This window comes from Hippoglossus stenolepis, chromosome 1 (assembly GCF_022539355.2).
Source record: "Hippoglossus stenolepis isolate QCI-W04-F060 chromosome 1, HSTE1.2, whole genome shotgun sequence".
Classification (NCBI taxonomy): Eukaryota; Metazoa; Chordata; class Actinopteri; order Pleuronectiformes; family Pleuronectidae; genus Hippoglossus; species Hippoglossus stenolepis.
The window spans coordinates 27384725-27407802 of NC_061483.1; the positions used below are offsets into that span (position 1 = coordinate 27384725).

At 38.9% G+C, this 23078-nt stretch overlaps 2 protein-coding genes across 4 annotated transcripts in view; one reads left to right on the top strand and one right to left on the bottom strand.

Moving 5' to 3' along the window:
• cep89 (centrosomal protein 89) overlaps positions 1-23078 on the top strand; it is a 60179-nt gene that overhangs the window by 23362 nt on the left and 13739 nt on the right. For all 3 annotated transcript variants that reach the window (XM_035158085.1, XM_035158094.1, XM_035158120.1), the window contains exon 17: positions 22803-22951. In XM_035158085.1, coding sequence (XP_035013976.1) covers positions 22803-22951 — 149 coding nt within the window. The remainder of the gene's footprint in view (positions 1-22802; positions 22952-23078) is intronic.
• Positions 6944-22809, bottom strand: zgc:165481 (uncharacterized protein LOC100073327 homolog). Its single transcript, XM_035158142.2, has 2 exons — positions 22600-22809; positions 6944-9102 (listed from the first exon to the last, which is right to left on the bottom strand). Exons 1-2 carry the CDS (start codon positions 22661-22663, stop codon positions 8360-8362), a joined length of 807 nt encoding a protein of 268 aa, XP_035014033.1. The 5' UTR covers positions 22664-22809; the 3' UTR covers positions 6944-8359.

Sequence of the window (23078 nt, forward strand, 5' to 3'; positions counted from 1 at the left end):
TTGAATGTTTTTGCCCATGGGTGTTTTTTCACTAACAAGTAAATGTTTGTAATAGACAGTATGATCATAGCTGAACCAGTTTTGTCTTCATCTATTCTCTGACAAAAACAGCCTTTTTCATAGGAATAAAATGGAGCCTAATGTAGTGAGTCACCATGGAAACCTTTTTTCCCTACAGTGCCACCTTGGTTTGAAAATCTCCACAGTATCATTGACAGTATTCTGCAACACCAGTTAGAACACCCACCATTTGATTGTTTGTTTGTGAGGCAGAATGTAAACATGAACATTAGTGTGGCAGCGTTGGTGCCTTGCTCAAGGGCCAGGGCTGTCTATGTGTTCCAGCTATCAGCAGCTCCTGTCACTCGAGCCACAGCAGAGAAAAACATCTCAGTGGTTCTGACAATCTTATTAGTGTCTCTATAGCAACAGCCCAGAGAGAAGGAGCTCTGTGTTTTTTGTGGTGATCAGACCATTGAAAGAGGAAAGCTGCAGATGTATAGGAGGACATCATTTCCTTTCCTCCTTTTATACTGGATGTGTGTACTCCCCACCAGAGGATCAAGAATTTAATTAAGATTGCATGTAAAGGTGGAATTTCACTTCTTCAAAGTGTTGCAGATGTTAAACTGGAATTTAATGTGAGGATTTGTCCAATGCCCCTTGTTAACCTGCCTGTTTGGATTGGGATGCTTGCTTGTCCTTTGGTAGCTGGATGCAGCCTTCTTTCTGAAACTGTAAAAGTGGACTGCAGTAATTGAGCCAAGGCAAGTAAGACCTCCTGCAGGGCTCAGTCCACAGAGCTGTGAAGCCGTGTCACTGGTGCTGCACAAGAGCTGTTTATTCAAAGTTCAGTGAAGCTTGACTCAGTACACAGAACCCTGAACTGGAAAATCAGTTGTTCCCGTTGTCGTGAACCCAACAGCGTATATACATGGATGAGTCCTAGCTGCTGCTGCTACAGGGGGCTGGTCGAATGTTTATTCAAAGTTTATTATCTTTGAACGTATTGGTAGTCCAAATTACGCCAAGTTCACTGCTTGTGTGCAGTGTGTGCGTGATTCCGGTGTGTGCGTGTTTACGTGAACGCAGCTCCAGAGGAGGATATCAGAGGACATTTAGGCTAAAAACATGATGTAAATGATGCCGATGTGAGACGAATTTGAATGTCGTGGCTTCCGGACACTTGGATGACACCACAGGAGCAGTTTGGAGGCATTTTATGTTTTTCTTCTGTTGTTTTGTTACGTTTGAAGAAGGAGTGACCATTTACTTAAATTGTATTGGATTTGGCTGCAACACTGTTTACAGAACAACACTCTGTAGCAGTCATTGGGGGCAGGGCAGTGTGCCTTTAGTCTGCAGGCCGAGTTGGATCCATCGTCCATGGATCAATTTCAGCAGTAGTCAACAACTGGCAGCCTGCGGCCTTTAAAATGTGTCCTGCCAGATAATTTTAGTTTAATTTTTTTTATTTCACCATGTCAGACTGACATGGTGAAATAAAAACCAACCCTAACCCCATTTGCGGTTATCCTGGGTGCTGATCTCTGTCAAGGCAGCAACATTCATAGAATCACTTCCTGTTTACCAAGTTTGTTGCTGTAATGCTTCACATAGAGCTCATTTACAGAGCTTTTAATTTTAAAAGTTTTGAACTGGGATCGGAAGATTTGGTCGATGTTTAACAGACCTCGGAAATAACCAGCATGCAATGTTAAATAAATGACACCAGTTAAGTTGATCATTCAAACAAAAGCCACACACATGAACAGTAATAAAGAAAATTCAGTATGGTAATGATGTTCACCATTTACAGATTATAAATAATACATGACCCTCATGCTGGAGAAGAGGGATGGTACTGTCAAAGAGATAGAAGAAAAAGAAAAGGATACCGCTATGAACAGAAATGAATTCAATTTCAACAATCCTGATTCAAGTCTTATCACCACATAACCCCACATCATTTGAAAGTCCTCAAATTGGACTGTAAATAGCTTTGAAATTAGCTAACTAGCAAGTCCAAAACTTTTCTTGTATCTACTACATATGGTAATTGAGTTTCTATCAAGTCACATCCATCTCAAGAAAAAAAGAGTTAGATCAGTGAAGATGATTAAAATATCAAATTTTCCAACTCTGCTGGTGGAAATAAATCAAATGTACCCTGGGTTTAACACTCCAGCAGTTAATCCGATAATGAAAGATTTTGTATTAGTGCCATGATACCAGCACATAATCTCACCAAATGTCAGCTCCCTGCCTGATGAACTCTCAGCTTGTATGAGTTCCTGGACTTCAATCATTTTTCCTCAAATGACAATAAAAGTCCACAAGGAGGAGGCCACATGATAATTAATTATCCATATTAAAGCTCAATTATTAATCAAAATCAAATATTTTTTTGTCTTACCATTTTTACCTGGCTCTGTCAGGATTTCCACAACACTCTGTACTCAACTGCATCATATTGGGGCTGCTGAACTTGATGAGTTGCTCATCCTTACAGCATTTAGCACATTGGAATTTAAATTAATCTTTTATTTTTATCTCTAGCTTTAATTATTTATAAAAATGAAATGAAATATAGAAATATCTAATTCCGACACACACTTTCTTTTTAGTACCCACCCAAAGAACTCACTCAGCTTTAGCTTTTTTTGTGCTGCATGTTGCTGCCTTATGAATTGAAAAGTGTGTGCTATAGAGAGAGAACAGATTGTGAATACATAATTGATGTGTAATTAAAATTAATGTCGCCATCTTTTTGAAACACCTGAAAATGTTGAATATTTTAGTGAGTGCATGTACAAATATAGCCGGGTCACAAGTTTGCATGACCAGTGCTGCTTGACGTCAGTCTGAGATGAATTACATTGATTAAAAATGACTTACTTACATTAGAAATCTTCAATTCTTTCTTCTTCAAGAACTTTTACAGGGATCAACCTTAATCATAAGATTTTATGAATTATTGTTTTTTTTATTACCTGTATTCTGTCACCTTTGATCCTCATTATTCTTATCTTTATTGGTTAAATTAAGGACTTTTATCTCATCAAATCAGTTTGTGTAATAATGTCAAATAAAGCTTAAGTGTTTTTAGTGCACTTTCTGTCTCCTGTTTAATAAATGAAAACTAGGCAGTGAGTTGAATCAAGGATTCCTTATTATCACATCTTGTCCTTGATAAACTGCATTTCACTACAGACTGTCAACTCAGTAGCTAGCACTGTTTTCAAAGAAAGACAGTCAGTATAAAACTGATGACCGGCAGTGACCAGGACAAGGAACATTGATTTAGAGTGGTCTTATGTTTGGACAAATATGGTAATTCTGTTTTCAGACAGAGGAGAGTAGAGTTTTTTATGTAACCTGCTACTCAGCTGAGAAAGTTGAAAGGCGGGGTCCTCTATGATAGTACAAGCAGCAGAACTAATGCTCCACTGTTAACTCTACTGTCAAATAGCTTTGGAAGTCAGGCAGAGAATAAAATCTCTTTTGACTGTCTGACCTGCCACCATCTCTCATTTCTTTTTCTTTTTTCTGTAACCTTTTATTTTGTCTCTGTCCTGCTGGTCACACTGTATAAATCAATGCCGTGACTTCATTACTACCTGTACTTTAAAAATATATATCTGTAAATTGATCTCTGTCAGGTTGGGTACGCTATCCTGAGTTGTCCCCACTCCCTGACAGAAAAACCTTGTTTTGCTGTGCTCTTTGGAGACATCTGAGATATCTTTGGAGATATCACTTTTTTATTGACATCTGACCTTGTGCAATCAGATCTTATTAACCTTTGGGATGTTCAGAGAAACTTTTGTTAAAAATGGGAAAGGACACTTCGGATTGGAGAAAATGGACGTAGAGTGTGCAAAATGAAGCCAATATGAAAGCACCTGAAACTTGAACTCTCTCAAATGTCCAGCAGAGGGCGCCTCCATTGATTGCAATAACTAGTCTGTTTCTATGAAAGTCTTGAGAAACTGACTCTTCTCACCAGATTTATAACGTGAGTGAGCATTAAAGTTAATGGTCTCAATCGCAAGTTTCAAGTCTTCTAAACAACATGATGTTCATTTTGTAAGTTATTGTTCCATTTAGAGTCAAATAGACAATAAAGTACATTATGCATTGGGGCATGGATACAGTATGATTGACAGCAAGTATGGTCCAATGGAGGCAGATCGTAAGTGGTGGTTGGCATGTAGTTTCCTTGCAGTCTCTCAATCAGGCTCACCCACCTCCCCCAAATATGGTCCCTTCTGGTTTTCAAAAAACCAAGATGGCGCAAGACAAATTTCCCAAACTCAAGCCTTCAAAAGTTCACAAACCAATGGGTGACGTTATGGTGGGTTGCCACTTGGTAGTAATAGATTAACATTTGCAACTGACTCTCATTTGTTATCAAATGGTATGAATGTAGTTATGATGACATCATTATGAAATAGCATTAAAACAATATAAAAAGATTAGCATTGCCTGATAAGGTTATATACAGTGTGCCCCTCCAATCATTTTCATTTGGTGTGAAAGTGCAGATTAGCTCTCACCTTTCGTCTGAAGTATACCAACAGCCTTTAGTCCCTTTGAGCGTGATGAGAAAGACCATGCAGAATATAACAGTGATCACAATATTATTGATTGTGTCACTTGTGTTTCATTTAAAAAGTGGATTTGATCAGCAGGCAGCAGCAATATAAATAAATACACAAGCAATGTGTAGAAAATAATCCTCAATTTATTTCATTGTCTAATAGCATCTTTAATCAGAATTGTGGAAACATGGAGACAAAGGAGTGGGTAGATAGACAGGTGTGATGGAAATGTAAAAAGAACATAAAGAACAACATCAGGGAAGGGTTAAGCACAAAATTTGTTTTGTTTCCAAAATGTTTCCATTTTCATGAAAAATATTCTTACCTGAAGTTTACCATTGAACATATTGAAAAGTAATCAGTCCAGGATCCTCACTTATCAAGGTTGTAGAGAAGACTTGCTTCTTAGAGTAAAGTATAGCTTTGATTTCTTGTGAGTAATTGGTAACTGTCAAAGGTAAATAATTGCTCCACTGAAGTAAACCACCAAGCACAAGAACTGCAAGTTGCACTGCTGGAAATGTAACTCACTGGGCATGAATGCAAAACATCGCAGAAGACAGACTAACAATGTAGAATTTATATTGTGGTTCACACAGCGATAAGGAAAAGTACTTTTTGGAATCCCCAGGAGAAGCTTAAACCGCAAGAGGTGATAGGTTTGAAATTATATTTAAAATGTTTCATGATTGTTGCAGCAACAAGATAGGTCATTGTGACTCCTATAAGTCAAAAATCCATATGCTCCCCTGTGGTTCACATGGGGCAGCACTTCCCTCACACTCTATAGAAATTCAAGATGTCACATACATTTCCCTCTATTACCTAACTTCTCTAGGTATATGATACTATAACTAGTGTCATGTTGTGCACATGATATTTGGTTTTAATATCAGAAGAATCTCAGCTTAAATTTCCTTGTATATACATCCAGACCTCCATCTTAAGGTGAGCAAAAGTAAAGTAACAGAGTCTTGGAGTAACTTGAAGTAAACAACATTTCATATTTTAGTTGAATAACCTTTGCTTGAAATAATTACATCAATCCTAAAACCCACTGAAATCCACTGAAATGCCAAACTATTCATTTTTCATTCGTGATGCTTTTTCTTTTATTGCAGCCTCTGTCAGTTTTGGCTCCTTTCATTCTCTATGGGGGGTGAAATGCTACTCTGTTGGATCCCAACAGGCATTTTGTTATTTGTTTCTAAACCCAACACAAGGCCCATGCAGTTAATATAAGCTACACTGAGTTTGTGTTGCCCTGTTACACTGTCCCTGACATGCATCGTTATTGCTTGGTTTCCCCAATATGCATATGCAGTGTGAAAAATCAGCCCAGCCAATGTGGCCAACCTGAACCATACCTGAATATCATTTCAAAATGTTTACATCCACACTCTATATGTTATCTGGCAGACAAAATGTTTCTGTAGACTTTTGGACTCATTCTGCTGATCAATAAATATAGTGAGCAGCCATGACACCACCTCCACTGTTCTTCACAGATGAGCCTGTATGTTTTGGATCATGAGTGGATCCTTTCTTTCTCCACACTCTGGCCTTTGCATCACTTTGATGAAGATTCATCTTAATCTCATCAACCCATAAAACTTCTAAACTCTACCTGTGCACGAACTCCAATCTGGCCTTTGATTCTCACTGCTGATGACTGGCTTGCATCTTGCGGCCTCTGCTTCTCTCATAGTCGTCTTGGAACGGTGTCATGTGGAGGTTGGGAGTCACTGCTGGTTGTTTTGGGGTTTTTCTTCACAGCTCTCACAATGTGTCTGTCCACAGCTGCTGTTGTTGTTGTCCTAAGCCGAACCTGTTCGATGTCTGCTGCTCAGTTCACCTGTAGTTTTTGTCCTATTCAGGACTTTGCAAATTGTTGTATCCTCTATGCCCAGTGTTTGTGAAATGGAATACATTTTTCCTCTTTTGTCCAACAGAGGACATTCAGAACTATATTTAATGTTTGAAGATTTAATCCAAAAGGCAACATCTGGGCAATTTGAAACACCTGTTTATCATGTGATCTAATACCGTTGCTCATTTGAAAATGGGTGCCTTCAAACAAAAGGTCCTTGTTGTTTAAAACATCTAGATGTTGATGAACTTTTTATTCATAAATTGATCTTCAACCCAAATGTCCTCAGTGTGACATAAAGGAAGCATTGCCCATTCCAATTGTTTCTGAGGGGAACGCAAATAATTGAGGTGTCCAATAAGAAATCCACATGGCTTAGGTGTAGCAGTGTGTGCACCAAGGAGAACTCATTTGCCATTGTCATTTTTATCCAAATTAGCTTTTGACAACCTGTACTATTTTCAACCCACAAAGAAATTGTAGTTTCTTGGTACACATTGAAAATGTATCAAAAAACCTAAGACATAAGGCCAATGGCACGTGTGTATTTGAGAAAGAAAAAGAGAGGAGGAGACAGGAACATTAAATAAGCAAAAGTAACAACCTCATCAGACATACTGCATACTCAAAGTAACTTCTGTGACATTAAAACAGGTAACAAAGTAATATGGCCAAATCACAGTTCATTTGGTACTCTTTGGTACTGTATGTTGAAATGTGCTTTGCCATTATCCTCTCTCTACCTCCTTTGGAAGTGGATTTTTTACAGTGGGAAAATAAAGCCACATGGACACTCTTTGTCTGGGAACATCCCTTGCATTGTTCCATAATACAGAGCAATTGGCAAGTCCACATTCATTGCAACTTTGGTTGATTGATGACCAGTGAATCACAGTATTCCATATTCTGTTTCGCACAGTGTGTCAGCTATAGTGTATAAAGACATTGCAACAGACTCACGGGATATCACTAGGTTCAACAGACTCTTAACTTACAACACATCCTTCATAAAATATTCAGTTATTTCCGATGTTCTTAGCATAACCACTATCAGCCATTCAATTCTGATTTACCTATCGCTGTAACAAGTAAAGTTAATATTCTATAATAAATAAAGGATATATTGAGTGAAATATTTGGTAACATGTAATACTACCATAAACACACCAAATAAAAATAATTGGTTTCATTTGAACATTTTTGCAAACTGACAAATATCCAGCCATGCATAAATCCAGTTGTTAATGGATTAATTGTATTCAGAGAAAACCGAGGAAATGACCTTACCTTTAAATCAGACTATTTGAATACTGTGATTTTGTCCTTATAGTTTTCTCATGTGGTCCAGGATATAAATACCCATGCCACCCAGTGAATTAGTCTTTCATCTGTCGGGCTATTCATTGTTTAGAGCTGAATCAAGATGTAAAGTCATCCTAAGTTAAATATACAAATTAATCAAACCCACTGTCACTTAATAACGATTGATAAATGAGGGTCCAGGACTTTATCAGTGTTATTATTTTTTAAGTCAAACATTAAAAGTCTACTCTCAAATCTGATGCCAGACTAGGTCATACACACAACACAGAACAAATAGGGTCACAGAAATGTAGATATAGGCGCTGCTCTCACAAACAGAGCTCCTCAAACTGGTGTTTCATACATCAGCCATAAAGGATAGACCATCACTGAAGAGTGTCTTCTTCGGTCTATTGACTGGCACATCATGTGCATGAGAATAACTGACAAGTAGTCAGGTAGTCTCCTGCTACCGGCATCACCTTTACGCTTGGGCCTTCTATCCTTTTACATCTACATCTACAACAGACAAAGAACCTGTTTTCTGCAGCTGACTTTATCCCATCAGTATAGAAGTATCATATCAGCCCCTGGAGGAACAGTCACACATACCTTGACAAAGACACTGGCAGAATCCATAGACCAGGCAAACTGTCAAGCTTGATGGTACCAAGCTAACGCATACAATACCCAGAGTCACTCTCTGGATCACTAATAGGTAAATTCCAAGAGGCAGTGAGCCAAAGTATAAGAATCCCAGCAGCCAGACCAGGATGCGTGGGACATGATTACAGACTTTGGACAGGGCGTCCTGATCAACTGGTCCATTCGAGCCCATGGATACTGAGTCCAGGCTCTGCTCAGCATAAATGTCAGAGCTACCGTTGCGAGTTGGGGAGTGCTGTGACTCCCTCTGCACTTCCATAATAGTGATGACCAGACAGTTGGAGGATTCATGAGACGGGCTAGATGAGGAGAAACTCTTTGGAGTCAGGACTACCTCCCTCTTGTGGTTGGAGTTCCAGGATTTGTCACGCATTGCCAAGTGGGACATGATGTTGGCATCGTCAGGGAGGGCTGACACCTTAAATTCTGTGATCTCTGTTTGGTGTCTGCAAAAAGGGCAGGAGATGCAGGCTGCCCCGTCAGCAATGTCCAGGATCTTAATGAGGCAGCGGGCGCAGACCCGGTGCAGGCAGTCCAGGATCTTGGGCTTGCGGTTGTGGGCATTGTAGCGTTGGTAACAAATTTTACACTCTAATTCCTCTGGTGGAGGACAGTCCTCCTCCAACTCAGGCTGAGGGCAGCTCATCTTCAAGTCATGTTCTGGAGAAAGATATAGAGACAGATTGAAAAAAAGTCATTATAGGGACAAAGATTGTTTTCCAGCATTAGATGAATAGGATGCAACAAGCAAATGCTTCTGACTACAGTATCTAGTGTATCTCTGCCTAACAGGAAAAGGTCAGGACTTTGTCTCCGACTGCTTCTGCTCTGTACCTGCTGCTGATGAATGATTTATGGTTTGGGAATTGGATCAGTGTGTCATCCCAGAGCCCTTTTGTGGCAAAGTAAAAACCAGTAATGCTATTGATCTTCGGGGAGAGTCGGCACAGATAGCTTCTCCTTATAGATATTTTGTTGATTCAGTGTTTTGCGTAGGATACGTTGTTGTTGCAGTTCTTAATTAAATGAACCGAATCTTTTATATTGTTGTTGTGTTTATTTGTTGTCCCTTAAAGCCCTGTTGTGGAATTATATAGCAATGCTATTTTCTTCGTTAAAAGCTATTCACTTATGCTGTTTATACTGAATTACGTCATTGAGCAATCTAGAGTTTTGGTGTAGAATAAAAAATAAAGGCATCATTATTGTTCAGATATCACAATTCACATAACAATACTCTTACACAGCACTGACCTGCATTCAATCACCACCACTCATGAAGACAAATTTAAGTTGTGATCTGGGATCAAGTGTGTGTGCAAATAATCAACATCATTGCTTTTGTCACCTCTGTATCACTTCTATGTGATACCAGCGGCTTCACTGGGATTCTATATAATTGCTGATAGCTACTGAAGTGCTTAAGAGCTGAGAAGATCTGGTTTCTCCACGGAGAAACAGCAAGACACTGTCACTCATCATTAATAAGGTCAAATAGCTGTAAGCATGCATCCATAGACACCGAGCATGAATAGGAATGAGGATAAAGAGCCCCCACCTCCTGTTCTCTGCCTCAGACCTTTACAGTGGCAGATAATATGCAGGGAAATTATGTAAAGCTCTTTTAAGATTTCTCTATAATATGATAGAAATAAAGGTTAAGTTTTAAATCAATACAGTGATTAATTAATAATTCAGGCTATTTTATATTGCATGCCCTTAGACGTACTTTCATAATTAGTAGCCTGATTTTTTCCTGATACATTTATTAGTTTGATTGTACACTGCGTCACATATATTGAAGCTTTTTATGATTAAAACAAAATTCCATGGAGAAAAGATACCACTAGGGGTTCTATCTTTACTAGTTTCAAATATTCTGCTGTGTTAAATAGATCATGGTCCAACAGACAAGTTAGTTGTCTAAGAGTTTGTGTGAGAGAGAGAGAGAGGGTTGGATAAAAAGTGTTGTCAACAGCTATATAATGAAGCAACAACACAAAACACTACATTAGACATATTTTATGTTATTATAAGAAGTAGAATATTTTTTTCAGATCAGTAGCAAAACTGTTGCAGGGCAAATCTGATGTTGCCTGCCTCCAGTCAGGGTAATTAATGGGAGACTCAATACTCTTTGGTAAAGAAAAAACTAAGACATGATGGATTTCTTTGAATGTCCCTGAGAGCTGTGAAATGGGTGTGATCACACACATTAACATTTCATATTCCCAGATCAACCCGGAAACATCTTGTATAGGAGTGTGGATGAGAAACACTCTCCACTCCAGATACTGTCATCAAGCATGGCCCAGTGGTTGTATAATTGTACTTGTGTGCCATTTCAAAGTTGTGTCCAACGGCAAACAACTTGGTGCCGAAAACTGATAAGACCCTTTAATTTGAGAGATCATCATTCACATGAAAATAACATGCAAGTGAACTGAATATTCCATTTCTTTTCTGTCTTTAAAAGACATATTAATCATAAATCATTACTTTATTTACATGAGATAAATATCATCTCTATTCTTCAAGGATTATGGAGTAGTATATCGCTAACTATTTTGGAACATCTTACCATGTATTGATGCTTTGAGTTGATTAAGTCCTATTTTTCTATTTCTTTATACTCTTTTCTCTTGAAATAGCATACAGCAAAAGCAGAATCATGAATCCTGGTTTTTTTTGTGGTAGAGTACATTTTGTCCTCAGAGACAACCATCACCTATACCTGGCCATGTGTGTGACCATTGTGGTACAGATCAGCCCCTGTGGAGAAAATATGAGAATCACCACCATCACTACGAGAGTTCAATGGTCCATAAATGGTTATCATTTCGACATACTGAAAAAACATTAAAACAATCGTCAATAAAGATCATAATTGAGATTGTGGATTGTGATTCTGTGTTAAAAAGATTGTGAAATGTTTTTTGGGACATCACCCATTCTTAGTGGATATTATTATCAGCTAATAGAACATATAACCCATCCATCCAGCCATCCATCCATTATCTATGCTGCTTGTCCTTTGAGGGGGGCGGGGGGCTGGAGCCAATTAGAACATATAATATATAAAATAGTATAATCAGTTCTCCCCTTAGTTAGTTGGTGCGGATAAGTGCGCACTCTCCCAACAAATTGGAGAGTACCTGCAAAGTTTCAGAAAGGGTTTAGTTAAACCCCCAAAAATAACCAAGTGCTTTTGTGACCTCTTGTTGCAATTATTGAACTCCTGTCACTTCCTATTTCACTTCATTACTTGGTCATCAACAAGTCCCCCTCCCAGCAGGAAGATGCTATATAAAGTCCAGTCATTCATTCATTCAATATGACCATGAAATATAGATTGAATAGGAGGATGTTGCATTGGAAATTACCCAGCAGGCCTCTCCGTGACTTGCTGACTGTTCAGTATTTAACCACCAGTCTGATGGGTTTAAAAAGCCTTCTGAAACATGTCAGAAAGATGTCAGAAAGAACCGGCTTGACTACATCAATCCCAGTAGAAGAATCGGCCAATTTTACCCTGATGTCAGGACAAATAATGTTGTGGGGAAATGGCACAGTGTGAGGACTGTGGAAAGAAAAATCCAGCTCCATGTCGTGCAACATGCAACATGAACCTGAATGCAAGGTTACATTAATTCACAAAGCTATCCTGTGGAGTTTACATTGGTAAGAACATTTTTGCCTTTTGACTAGTACTGAAAAAACAGCATTGTTAACAAAAAATGTTTTTCTCATTGTTACCTTTAATGGCACATTACTGCTTCCAGCTGTCAGTATGCATTATCGCTCTGCAGCTGCCAGTGTGCATCCAGTTGGGAGTTTCCACTAGAGCCACTTGCACAAAAATGTTCCCTTTTCAAGCGTCTTGTGAAACTGTCTACAAACAGATTATATCAAAATAGTGAAATCTCTATGTGCAGGTCACACTCCCAATCAGTTGATCCACACCAGGTACCAGCCATTCATTTTTTAACCTAAAAGCCACTTTATATATATTTAGAACAATTACAAAAGTTTGCATTAGCTCTTGTTGCAAGAGCTCAACATTGTGGTATGAGTTTAGTAATTACATTACTGAGTTTGTCATTGTACCTGGTCAACGAGGGGGAACATCACTGTGCACAAAGCTATTAATAACCACACTCTCCATCACTACGCAACACTCCACACGATTGCCTATGTCATCACTTTGCCGACCAACCAGATGATTGTTCCACAGCAGTTCTGCCATGTTGTCATCCAGGACAACATTTTTCTGCTGAACTGCTCTGGTTCAAAAACTGACATAATCTTTATCTGTTGCCAGATTCTTCATTTCTCAACCCTGACATTATTTTCAGCTTGGCATTGGAAGGTCTATGAACACAATCTTGTCTACCACTAGTGGAGGAAGCCTGTGGTGATGTGGATAAATGTTAGGGTAGGCCTCATCGTGTCAGGCAATGCTTTCCCCTCTGCAATGCAGTCTTGTGGCTTGAGAAGAAAATCAAGCCACTACATCATTTAATTTACAGTACATGTAACACAGCATGCTATGATTTATATCTTAAAAATTAACATCTCTATATTGACTTATAGGTGGGTTGTTTTGTACATCTCAGAAGGATAAATAACTGGTCAAACGGCATGGAATGATAGTGTTGCAGAATAAAGTATCAGGGGAAAGAATGTAGAGAGAACAGCTTCTTAGTGTTGTTTTGTGTATGTGTGTTCTGACTGAGTTGATTGACTGGTGTATTGATGACAGACTAGTTATTTGACTTAGTTGACGGGTTTATTGAATAGTTAACTGACTGATTAGTTGGATCTCCAAGGTAAATATGTTACATTTGAAAAATGTGAAATCGATTTTAATGTTTATATAGGTCCACTGTGGATGTGGAAAATCACAGGGGAGGAGCTGGACCAAAGCTGACATTTGACATTTAGGAATTGGAAGATTCGGGCAGAGTAGAGGCAAGAAGGAATGAAATAGTGTTCCTGCTCACTAGAGCAATTTAGAGATCCAGTTACATACAGTAGGTTATAAGGGGGCATAAAGGAGAAAATATAGTCTGGGTCTCACACACATTCTCCAAGCCCATACATTTTTGTTTAACGTACATGCATACATACATTTTGACCCCCACACACATAGAGCTTTGAATTGTCACTTTCACACGGGTATATTTGTTACACTCATCTATAAGCCATTCAGAAAGTTCGGACCCTTTCACTTTTTTCATATTTTGTTACGTTGCAGCCTTATACAACATAAAGTTTGCTTCATCAGTCTACACTCAATACCCTGGACCAAGCAAAAACAGATTTTAGAAAATTATACCAATTTGTTAAAAAGAGAAAACAAAATTTCACATGGACATAAGATGGTTCAGGGTCCTCCCATCTGTCTTGATCATCTTCATTTCGGCTGGAGTTCTCTTATGGTACATTCAATTGAGTGGATATGATTTTGAAAGGCAGACTGCTTTTTTATGTGAGGTTAAGGTTCCTTTATTGTCTCCCGTGGGAGAATTTTGTTTTGGATTACGGGTGCTGCTGCATCAAACCAGACACTGAGAAAAAACATCAAATACAATAAATAAATCAAATAAAGGCATAACATTTGCCTGAGATAAATCAACTAAGCAGTTTAGTGACAGAACATTGAATTGAAGAATTGCCTAGATTTAAGAGGCGTACTTGTCAAAGATATGCATATCTCAATTCATAAATCCCAGACAACAGCACATCACACCTTCCACAGGCTTACAGGCTATTAGTGGAGCCTATGTGAAGTTTCATAGCTGACAATGTATATCACAGCAACAACCAAGCCATGAGGTTAAAGGAACTGCACCGATCGTGACAAGACGGCATTTCTCCTGAGAGATAGTTCCCTACAGCACAGTGTCTTCCATAATTCTTAAAGAAAAAATATTCCACTTTTTAACTTTAAAACAGCAGCTACAAAATTAGTTTGATGATTCACTGACTGAATCACCGCTTTTATTACCATTCCTCATCCTGAAAGCCTGTTCAAGAGTTTAATGTTCAATAGAATTGCTGAACTGTAGATCAGTTAAAAAGAATCAGAAGTTAATTAAAAAACATTGTTTATCTCCATTAATAAATGAGGAATATTTTAAAATATCAAGAATTCTAAACAGAGTTTGGTGTACTCATTACGGCAGCAGCTTTCTGATTCAGGAAGCCAGGGATCAGGAGGAATATCCACCTTTCACTGTTCCAGCTCAGTGAGTGGGACTACATAGTCAGAGCTTTGGTCAACACATTAATAGGCTTTGTTTTTTCCCTACATAAAAACCCAGTTAATCGCTGTTGCTCAGTAAAAGTTGCATAGTGAGCTGGTCATTTAGCTAAACTGGAACATCATGGGAGAATGACCTCAGGTGAACAAGAACCCAATGGGCACTCTGGCTGAGATACAGAAATCCTGTGTAGAGATGGAATAAACGTCCCGTAGGAAGCAGTCCATCAATCTATGCTTCATGACTGGGTGTCCAGACGGAACCCTCAGCTGACTTAAATATAGTAACGCCTTCTTGGAATTTGCATTAAAGCTTCAGCATAAAAGTGTGTGAAAATAAAGTTTCTCTGATTTGATGAAACCAAGATTGAACTGTTTGGCCTCAAGTTCAATTCAATTCAATTTTGTTTGTATAGTGCCAAATCATAATATACATTATCTCAAGGCACTTTACATAGAAGGTCAATACCTTAAAAATCATAAAGAAACCCAACAGTTCCCAAAATGAGCAGCACTTTGGCGACAGTGGAGAGAAATCTGCCTCGACTGGTTGGGAGGAGCAGAGAAAATGGGGAAGAGATAAGAGATGGGTGAAAAAGAGGGGAGAGAAGAGAGAGAGAGATAGGGGGGAGAGAGAGGAGAGATAGACCAGGAACAGTTAATTGTCATGTCTGCGGAAAACCAGGCACTGCTCATGACCTGCTACAGTGACAGTGGTCATGGTTAAGGGAAAACTGAGCAGAGCAAAGTAGAGTGATAAAATCCCGACCAGATCTTTCAGGACCTCAGACTGGGCTGAAGGTTCACCTTCCTACAGGAAAATGGACATAATTATACAGCGCAAACCATGCAGGAGTGGCTTATGGACATTTGAATGTTCTTAAGTAGCCCACGCATTTATTTCTGCGCTTGCAAGCCATGTTGGCCATTACAATAGAACTGCATGAGTAGAATCACAATTTGATTGATGCTTCTTTATAGTGTGATTCTTAAATGACAATGAAGAAAATTAAGCATAAATTAGATGACAAAATAAAAACATTTAATCTCTGCAAAATGTCTGTGCTAGTCTCCCCCTGTTATGCTATAATTACTGAACTGACTGTCCCCTTCAGACACTAAAACATGCAGCTTGAATTAGGCCGTCCTCCCAAGATTAACTACAGCATCAGTCATGTCTGCAAGTGCCCAGAACAACATGCTTACTTTCCAGTCAACAGCCTAGTGGTTGTAGTAGCCTAATTAGGATGGGTAAAATGTAAAGGAATAAGCTGATGATGGTGTTCTTGACCAAAAAGGTTTGTGTAAGGAGGAGGTCAGTGTGACAGGTTGAGGTCACCGGCACATCAAAAGACCAATGTTGTTCCTATCCTTCGCGTGTAACATTGTCAATGATCGTTCCATTCCCCTTAAACAAAAGAAGTAATTTGATCTAAAATCCTGATCTTTCCCTAAAGGCTATGTGTCTATACCTAACCGAACCTTAACCAACAGTAATCATTTCAGACAATGACACATTTTGTCATACTTTCAATTAAGCCATCAGATCAGAAAACGTGTTGATCTAAAGGGCGGCTCAAGCGATGCATTTTGTCATTTCATGTTGACAAATTAGTTAGAACTGTGTGTTCTCACCAGCAAGTCGTCCTGAATCCCTACCAGCTGCATTGATTCTGTTTTGTAGCTGACTTTCACAGGAGGTGGAACAGGAGGAGAGTTTCCCCATGGCATAAATCAATAAAGTTATATATTAAATGCTTCTATAAACCACTACCAATAACATGCCAGTATTATTTTAAAAGCAAAAAGTGCTTTGATCGACCAGTTTTACTCACATAATGTAAAAAATACTCCAAGATTCCAAGATTAAAGCAAAGTCTAAGCTGCAGAAGTCTGAATAACACTGAGCCCCAGTCACTCATTTGGACCTGGATCTTTACAGCCAGGATTACAAAACAATCAATATTCTGCATAGATCCTGGCAAGAGGAATTAGATCAAAGACTGGTTTTACCTGCATATATACTGTAGCTTACGATATGGGCAAAATAGAAGATATACTGTTCGCTCGTTTTTATGAAACAGAATTGACCTGTTTGGTTAAAATTCACACTCTGACTGTCCAATTCTAGTGACAATATTATATTCATTTGGAAAAAGATATTTTTCTTACGTGCTTTTCCATTTGAGTGAAGAACTGCTGGATGTTAAATGTGTTATGTTAAATGTTAAATCTATGTTAAATATCATCAAACATAACCTCAAATATGGCCTCTAAAAAGTGACATGTAACTATCACCGCACTTACAGAGAATCTATACCTCCTACAACATTTTTACTGTCAAACCTACAGCAGGTGTTACACAACACATATCTCACAAAAAGGCCCCAATGAACCCCACTGTTCCTGAGAGCTCATGGCTACACATTTGTGCGTGTGTGTACATGTGTGTGTGTGTCTTGTGATTTATTAAATCTTATGTCAGACAAGGTGGTACATTTATTCTCAAAATACTGTATGTTCCCTATTAGCCTGTCCCTGCCTCTTGCCAACTCCTCTCTGGGTGGATAGTTGATGATAGCTTTGACCTTTTGCTTTCGGAATATCTGCTTGGTGAGCCTTTTCTGAATCATACCATTGATCCAGAGGATTACGTTCATGCTGCTGTTGGCAGACCTTTCATCCTTGTTTACAACAATTAGGTGTAAAAAGTATTTTGGTTGCTTAGTACTTTTTGACAGATGGCCTGTTAATGGCCCAAAAACTTTGCACTTTGCTGATAATATTTTAATTAAACTTCAGGTTTTTTTTGCCTTCATAGCCTCCTTAAGGCCTGTTCTTACAACATATACACTTCCTCTTTAAAGTACAAGGGATGTGTTTCTTTAAATGCAAATTATCCAGTTTAACAATTCTGTCTCAATGGGCCATGCTGGGATTTGAGATTTTTAACATTTCTTTAAAAGTTGATAACAAAATGTAATATTTAAGCCTAAACTATGCTTCTGCAAAGATACGTATAAAATCTTCTTTGAATTTACTTTGAGCGGGTAGAGACAATTGTTATTGGTATTCAAAGGGACCTTCATGCACGCCTCCTAAATTTCAACCCTACATCAAGGGTGATCTCCCTTCAAAGGATCCCAATTGGTTGATTCCACCCCTGTCAGGAGGCAGATTCAAGGAAAAAACATTCTATGTTCTAAAAGTATAAAAAAGCAGCCCCTGAATCTTCCCAGTACATATTCTACTGCAAAGCTTCTCAAACACAGTCTAATGAAATTCCTAATTTAATAAGGTTACATAAAAGTAGAGTAGACTTTGTGTGACAGAATAACAGGTATATTTGCTTCATTGGCTGGATAATCTAAGTACAGTGCTTTAGAATCAGTTGTGATGTCCGTACTCAATATTCTGCCTGTGCAACTTTTGTAGCTGCGGTCATTTGGACTGATATTCAGGTAATGTTCTATATTCTATGTTCTTTAGCTGTGACCAAGACAAATCTGTGGATCTAAATTGACAACCTGACACAAACAATATTATGTCAGGACCCCATTTTTCAAAGTATATTATAAGCAGCAATTACTGCATGTCAGAGGATGTGGTTCAGTTTGGATGCTCCCTGTGTAAGGCAGCGAGAAAAGCGAGCACTAACAAAGTAGATCCGGTTTGTACTTGTGACAATGACAGAGGTGCCTCAGTGTTCAAATGATTACAGTTACAGTGATTTAACAAAGCTATGAAAATGAGGTTATGTTCTGTATGTGACAGTAACAATGTGAGTGTGGCTGCTGGTGTCATGAATAGCTCTTCTGTATCTACTTTCTGCTTTTGATTGTGTGGGTAGGAGCTCAGCTCAATACCACAGTAACCACAACCACAGTGTCCACATCATACTCCAAATACAAATGGGTAACATGTATGTAAAATTACCCGTCTGGGCAGCAGAGCTAGCAATAACCAAGTGCAATTTGTAGGCACCATTAGGCTGGAAACAGCTCTGTGCAGCAGAAAGAATCAAATTATCCAGCCCAAGTAAGTGAAAAAGACTCACCTCTTTATACCTTAACCTCTAAATGATTATACTACAGAAATGACAGTGAAGAGGGCATACACAGAACCAAACCATCAGTTTCAACATGCTTCAAAACATTTGTCCTGCTATAATGCCTATTAACCATTAGTTCTGTCCAGCCTAACACTGGCAAACCATTAGTAAACCAACTTTTTGCCTCCTGCTACAGAGTCTGGCCCATAGTCTCACTCTCATTCAGTGTATCCTCTCGTCTCTTATAAACGAATATGGAGTAAGGTCTTGTGTTCTCTTGCCTGCCCTATGCAACTGCTTCATTACTACCTCTGCTGGGTTCTTCCTTGCTAATGACAAAATACAGCCAATTCCAGCAGAAAAGGTTAATCTGTTTACACAGACTTCTAGGAGGTGGTAGGACTTAGAGGATCAACTTCAGCTGGCTCTGACAAATAGGTATCACGTGACTGGTCATTTTAGGGAAATAATGTTGTGAAACCTGCAAGTTGACGGAGACAAGTCAAGTGTCCTGCTACTAAGTACTGTATATATAATACACAATAGTTTAGTGTCTTTGAATTTAGAGAAACATGCCTTAGAATAATTGCAACTCTCATTTCCTGCTGAAAACCTTATAGCAATCAGGAAAAAAAATGGTGTTTGTATTTTTTGTACAATTAGTGAATTGTGCTTGGTGAATTATCTGAAAGGACAAGTGTTTGTTCATGTGTAAAAGTACTCGAAATTGATGCAATACATCTTTAATACAGCTACAATCCCCCACTGGGATGTGGTATAAGAAATACTTGTCTCCTCTGAATTTTTAGTATTTTTTGTTATTACTGGGTGGAGAAGGTCAGCCAGCCTCTGGGCTGCAGCTACAAGGGGAGATGTATTGGTTTGGCATTGCTCAGCTCAGCTTGTTGTGAGGGCTAAATGTCACCGCTTCAGCTGGGCTGATGCTGGCGCCCTGCTGCCTCCCTGGGGGGTTGATGGAGATTCAAGCCAAGCTTTGGAGACATTTTGCCCCCCAGATTATAGTTCTCCAGCATACAATAGCATTTCTATTCATTACTGAACACAACAGGGAATTGGCATGCTTGATGGGGAGATGGGGCCATGTTGAATACTAAGGCTCTTAACTGTCCCGGGGTATTTAATAGGAATAGATTCAAATACATTTCATTTCAATATTCAGATTTAGATATTCAGCAGAGACTGGCCACCCTGCTGAGATAAGGTTGGCACTGTGCTGTTGCTGAGCTCTCTGAGTGCATTTTGAATGTGCCTGGCGTGTGCTAATGTTTCTCAAACATGTCATCTGGTGTGCTGTCGTGTGACCTCCTTTAGAAAACCACAGCAAATACATACATGAATAAATGAAAAATGTATTCACATTTATAGAGAGTTTTCGGGCTGCCCTGCATAGTCCAAAATATAGAAAATATTAGAATTGTAATGATTGTTCCACTTACAGTGTTCAGTATAATAGTTAATTTGATCAACTTGATACATATTAGTAGCTTTGTCAGAACATCTTGGTTACATTATTGTCAGTGGTGGTTTGATTAAGTTTTGTGAAACTTTATCAAACACCATCCCACTTGCATGGAATCAGCACTTTACTAATGTTGATCCTGAAACCCCCAGTCTTTGGTCATTAGAGAAAAGCGATGGTAAGTTGCCTGTCATTGTTTTGCCTTCAGTTCACTCTGTTTACACAGACCAAATCACACATCTTATAAAATGTCACACACTATAAGCAGACACAGCCCTTTCATTTCTGGTTTCGAGTAAAATTGGTCCACAAATACAAAAAAGAAACTGACTGTTATTGTAGAGTTATTGCTTTCTCTTTTTTCAATTTACTGCTTGTTTTCTTACAAATTTAAGCTCTAACTTGGCCCAGGAGATAGAGAGGGTCATTCACTAACCTGAATGTCTGTGTTTTGATCCCCAACACATCCCCTGACCGCACTCAAAATTTTCCTTGGGCAAGCTACTGGACCCCAATTGCCCCTGATAGCTGTGCCGGCAGTCTGATAGGAACAGCGGCATGTGTGTAAATGGTTGAATGCGATTTGTATAAAAATACAGTCCATTTACAGTTAATTTACCTTAATTTACCTTAACTATAGTGTGTGTTGTAGTGTTGTATGATCTTGCAAAGGATCAGTGCATACAAAAAACGATTCATGCATCGTTTTCATTGGTTAATTCATTATTACCGCAAATGAAACTTTTGATCATTTTCTTTATTTTATCTTCAGTGACATTACCTCTATGCGTTTTCACACAACCTGCTCAACTTAATTAGCATTTTTGCCCTTTTTAGACAAAGCAGAAAATCTTTTTAAAATGCTCTTTGCTCTCAAGTCTGTCCTGGACAATCCATCTCTCTTTTTCCCCCCATATTTCATCAGATAGCCTTGGAGACGACCAAGTTGCCAAACGCTTTCCATTTATGAAGTCAGCCATATACATGTTCTTGTATTCAAAATATTGAAACAGATAACAAGAGTTCACTGTGTGATTTCAAAGACTTTTTTACAGGTAGTTCACATATACATACAACAGGAGAACAATCATCTATTTGAGAAATGGTACCTCACTGCTTTATATTATAAGTAACAGTTTATCTGTTAATTGCTCAACTCATTCAACAGTACCCAGTTATTACACTGACCATTTTTATCATGTTTTTTGTTGTAGTGAGAAACATGAAGGGAAAGCAATTGATACCTGTTGGTGCTTTTCTAAAATAAAACAAAGCAATATAAAGTGAAGCTATATTTAAGGTTCTTTGTGAACGCCTCGTGCTGCTTTCTGTATACAACAGTAGGGCTGGGCATTAACACAATGACAATAATTATCATAATATAATTTCATTCAATATAATCCTTATGCATTGTGTAAGCAAAGTGAGGAGGCATAATACATACAACTTTTACTCAGGAGCAAATATCTGACTTAAAACCATATAACCATATAATATGACGTTTATTGCGATGATTATCAATATTTACTGAAACAAAATGATTTATTTTTATATAATTTATGGTCATATTGCTCAGCTCTATACAGCAGTCAGCAGCTGGTAAACTATACTTTGTGTGAACCCATCATGTTCTGATGATTACATCTCACCAGTCCTCTGGTATCTTCAGTATAAAGGTAATGTGGCTTCAGAAGAACAGCCATATGTATAAATCTGTATCAAAATCATGACCAGTATCATTAAAAAGTGAAAAGCCAAGAGGATGTATGGTAAAAGTGTTGAAACAACTTGCTTGATTTATCCTTTTCCAAGAAGACAGAGACATTAAATCTATTGGCCACACAAAATATACTGGCTGACAGAAAACAAGCACAGTGTCTGTCCTTATTCAGACCTTGTTTCTCTCTCTTCTCTCTGCAGAGCACAGAGCCACACATAATATTTATCATCGCTGTTTCTTCATTTTCCTCTGCCTCCCTCTTTTCTCTTATTGGTTATTTCTTAACTTTACTGTCCCTCTTTTTGCTTTATTGGCAGCGAGTTTGATACTGCATTCGCTGAGGTAAACTAGTCCACATAACAAACATGTATTCCACTTGTATGAGTGTGTGTGTGTATGTGTGTGCAGCACTGCTAAGAGGAGCAGTTATGAAGTGTCAGCAGCCCAACGGCTGCTCATCTGTGGATACAACAACTTAAATATAAGTCTGAAATAGAACTGTTATTTTCTGGAGGCACGGGCACAAACACATGCACACACACTTCAAACAAATAAACAGCAAATGCAGCACAAGTACAGATGCACAAAACCTGCAGATCTTCTGTAGAGAGGCTGGTATGTGTGTGTGTTTTGTTCCTCACCTTGTCCAAATGTGTGTGACTCCCCCTCCTCCACTCCAGTTGTCTCTGCTGTGCTGTCCTTCATGTATATCCACCTTGTTCATAGCAACACTCCACATCTCATTCCTCTGCGTGTGTGTGTGTGTGTGTGTGTGTGTGTGTGTGTGTGTGTGGGTGTGTGGGTGTGTGTGTGTGTGTGTGTGTGTGTGTGTGTGTGTGTGCAGGTGTACCGGAGGCAGGCGTCAACCAGACTGGCAGCGTTGGAGGAGGCAGCAGAGGGGAGGACGGCGTCTCACCGGAGGGAGATCCTTCACCTGCAAAGGCTGCTGAGAGAAAGACAGGAGGCTGAGGAGAGACTGCTGCAGTCCAAACGGTAGGAGGGGATGAGGAGGAGAGCGAGAGAGGGAGGAGAGAGTGGAGGAGAAATGGCAGGAGGCAGGCGGGCAGGAAAAAGGGAGGAGGATAGGGAGAGATTGTGTGAATGAGAGGAGGAGGAGAAA

Excerpts from the sequence above, each read along its gene's own strand:
- zgc:165481 (XM_035158142.2), bottom strand. The coding sequence starts at position 22,663 with ATGAAGGACAGCACAGCAGAGACAACTGGAGTGGAGGAGGGGGAGTCA. Across the intron at positions 9,103-22,599 it reads GTCACACACATTTGGACAAG|AACATGACTTGAAGATGAGC; the intron begins GTGAGGAACAAA and ends ATCTTTCTCCAG.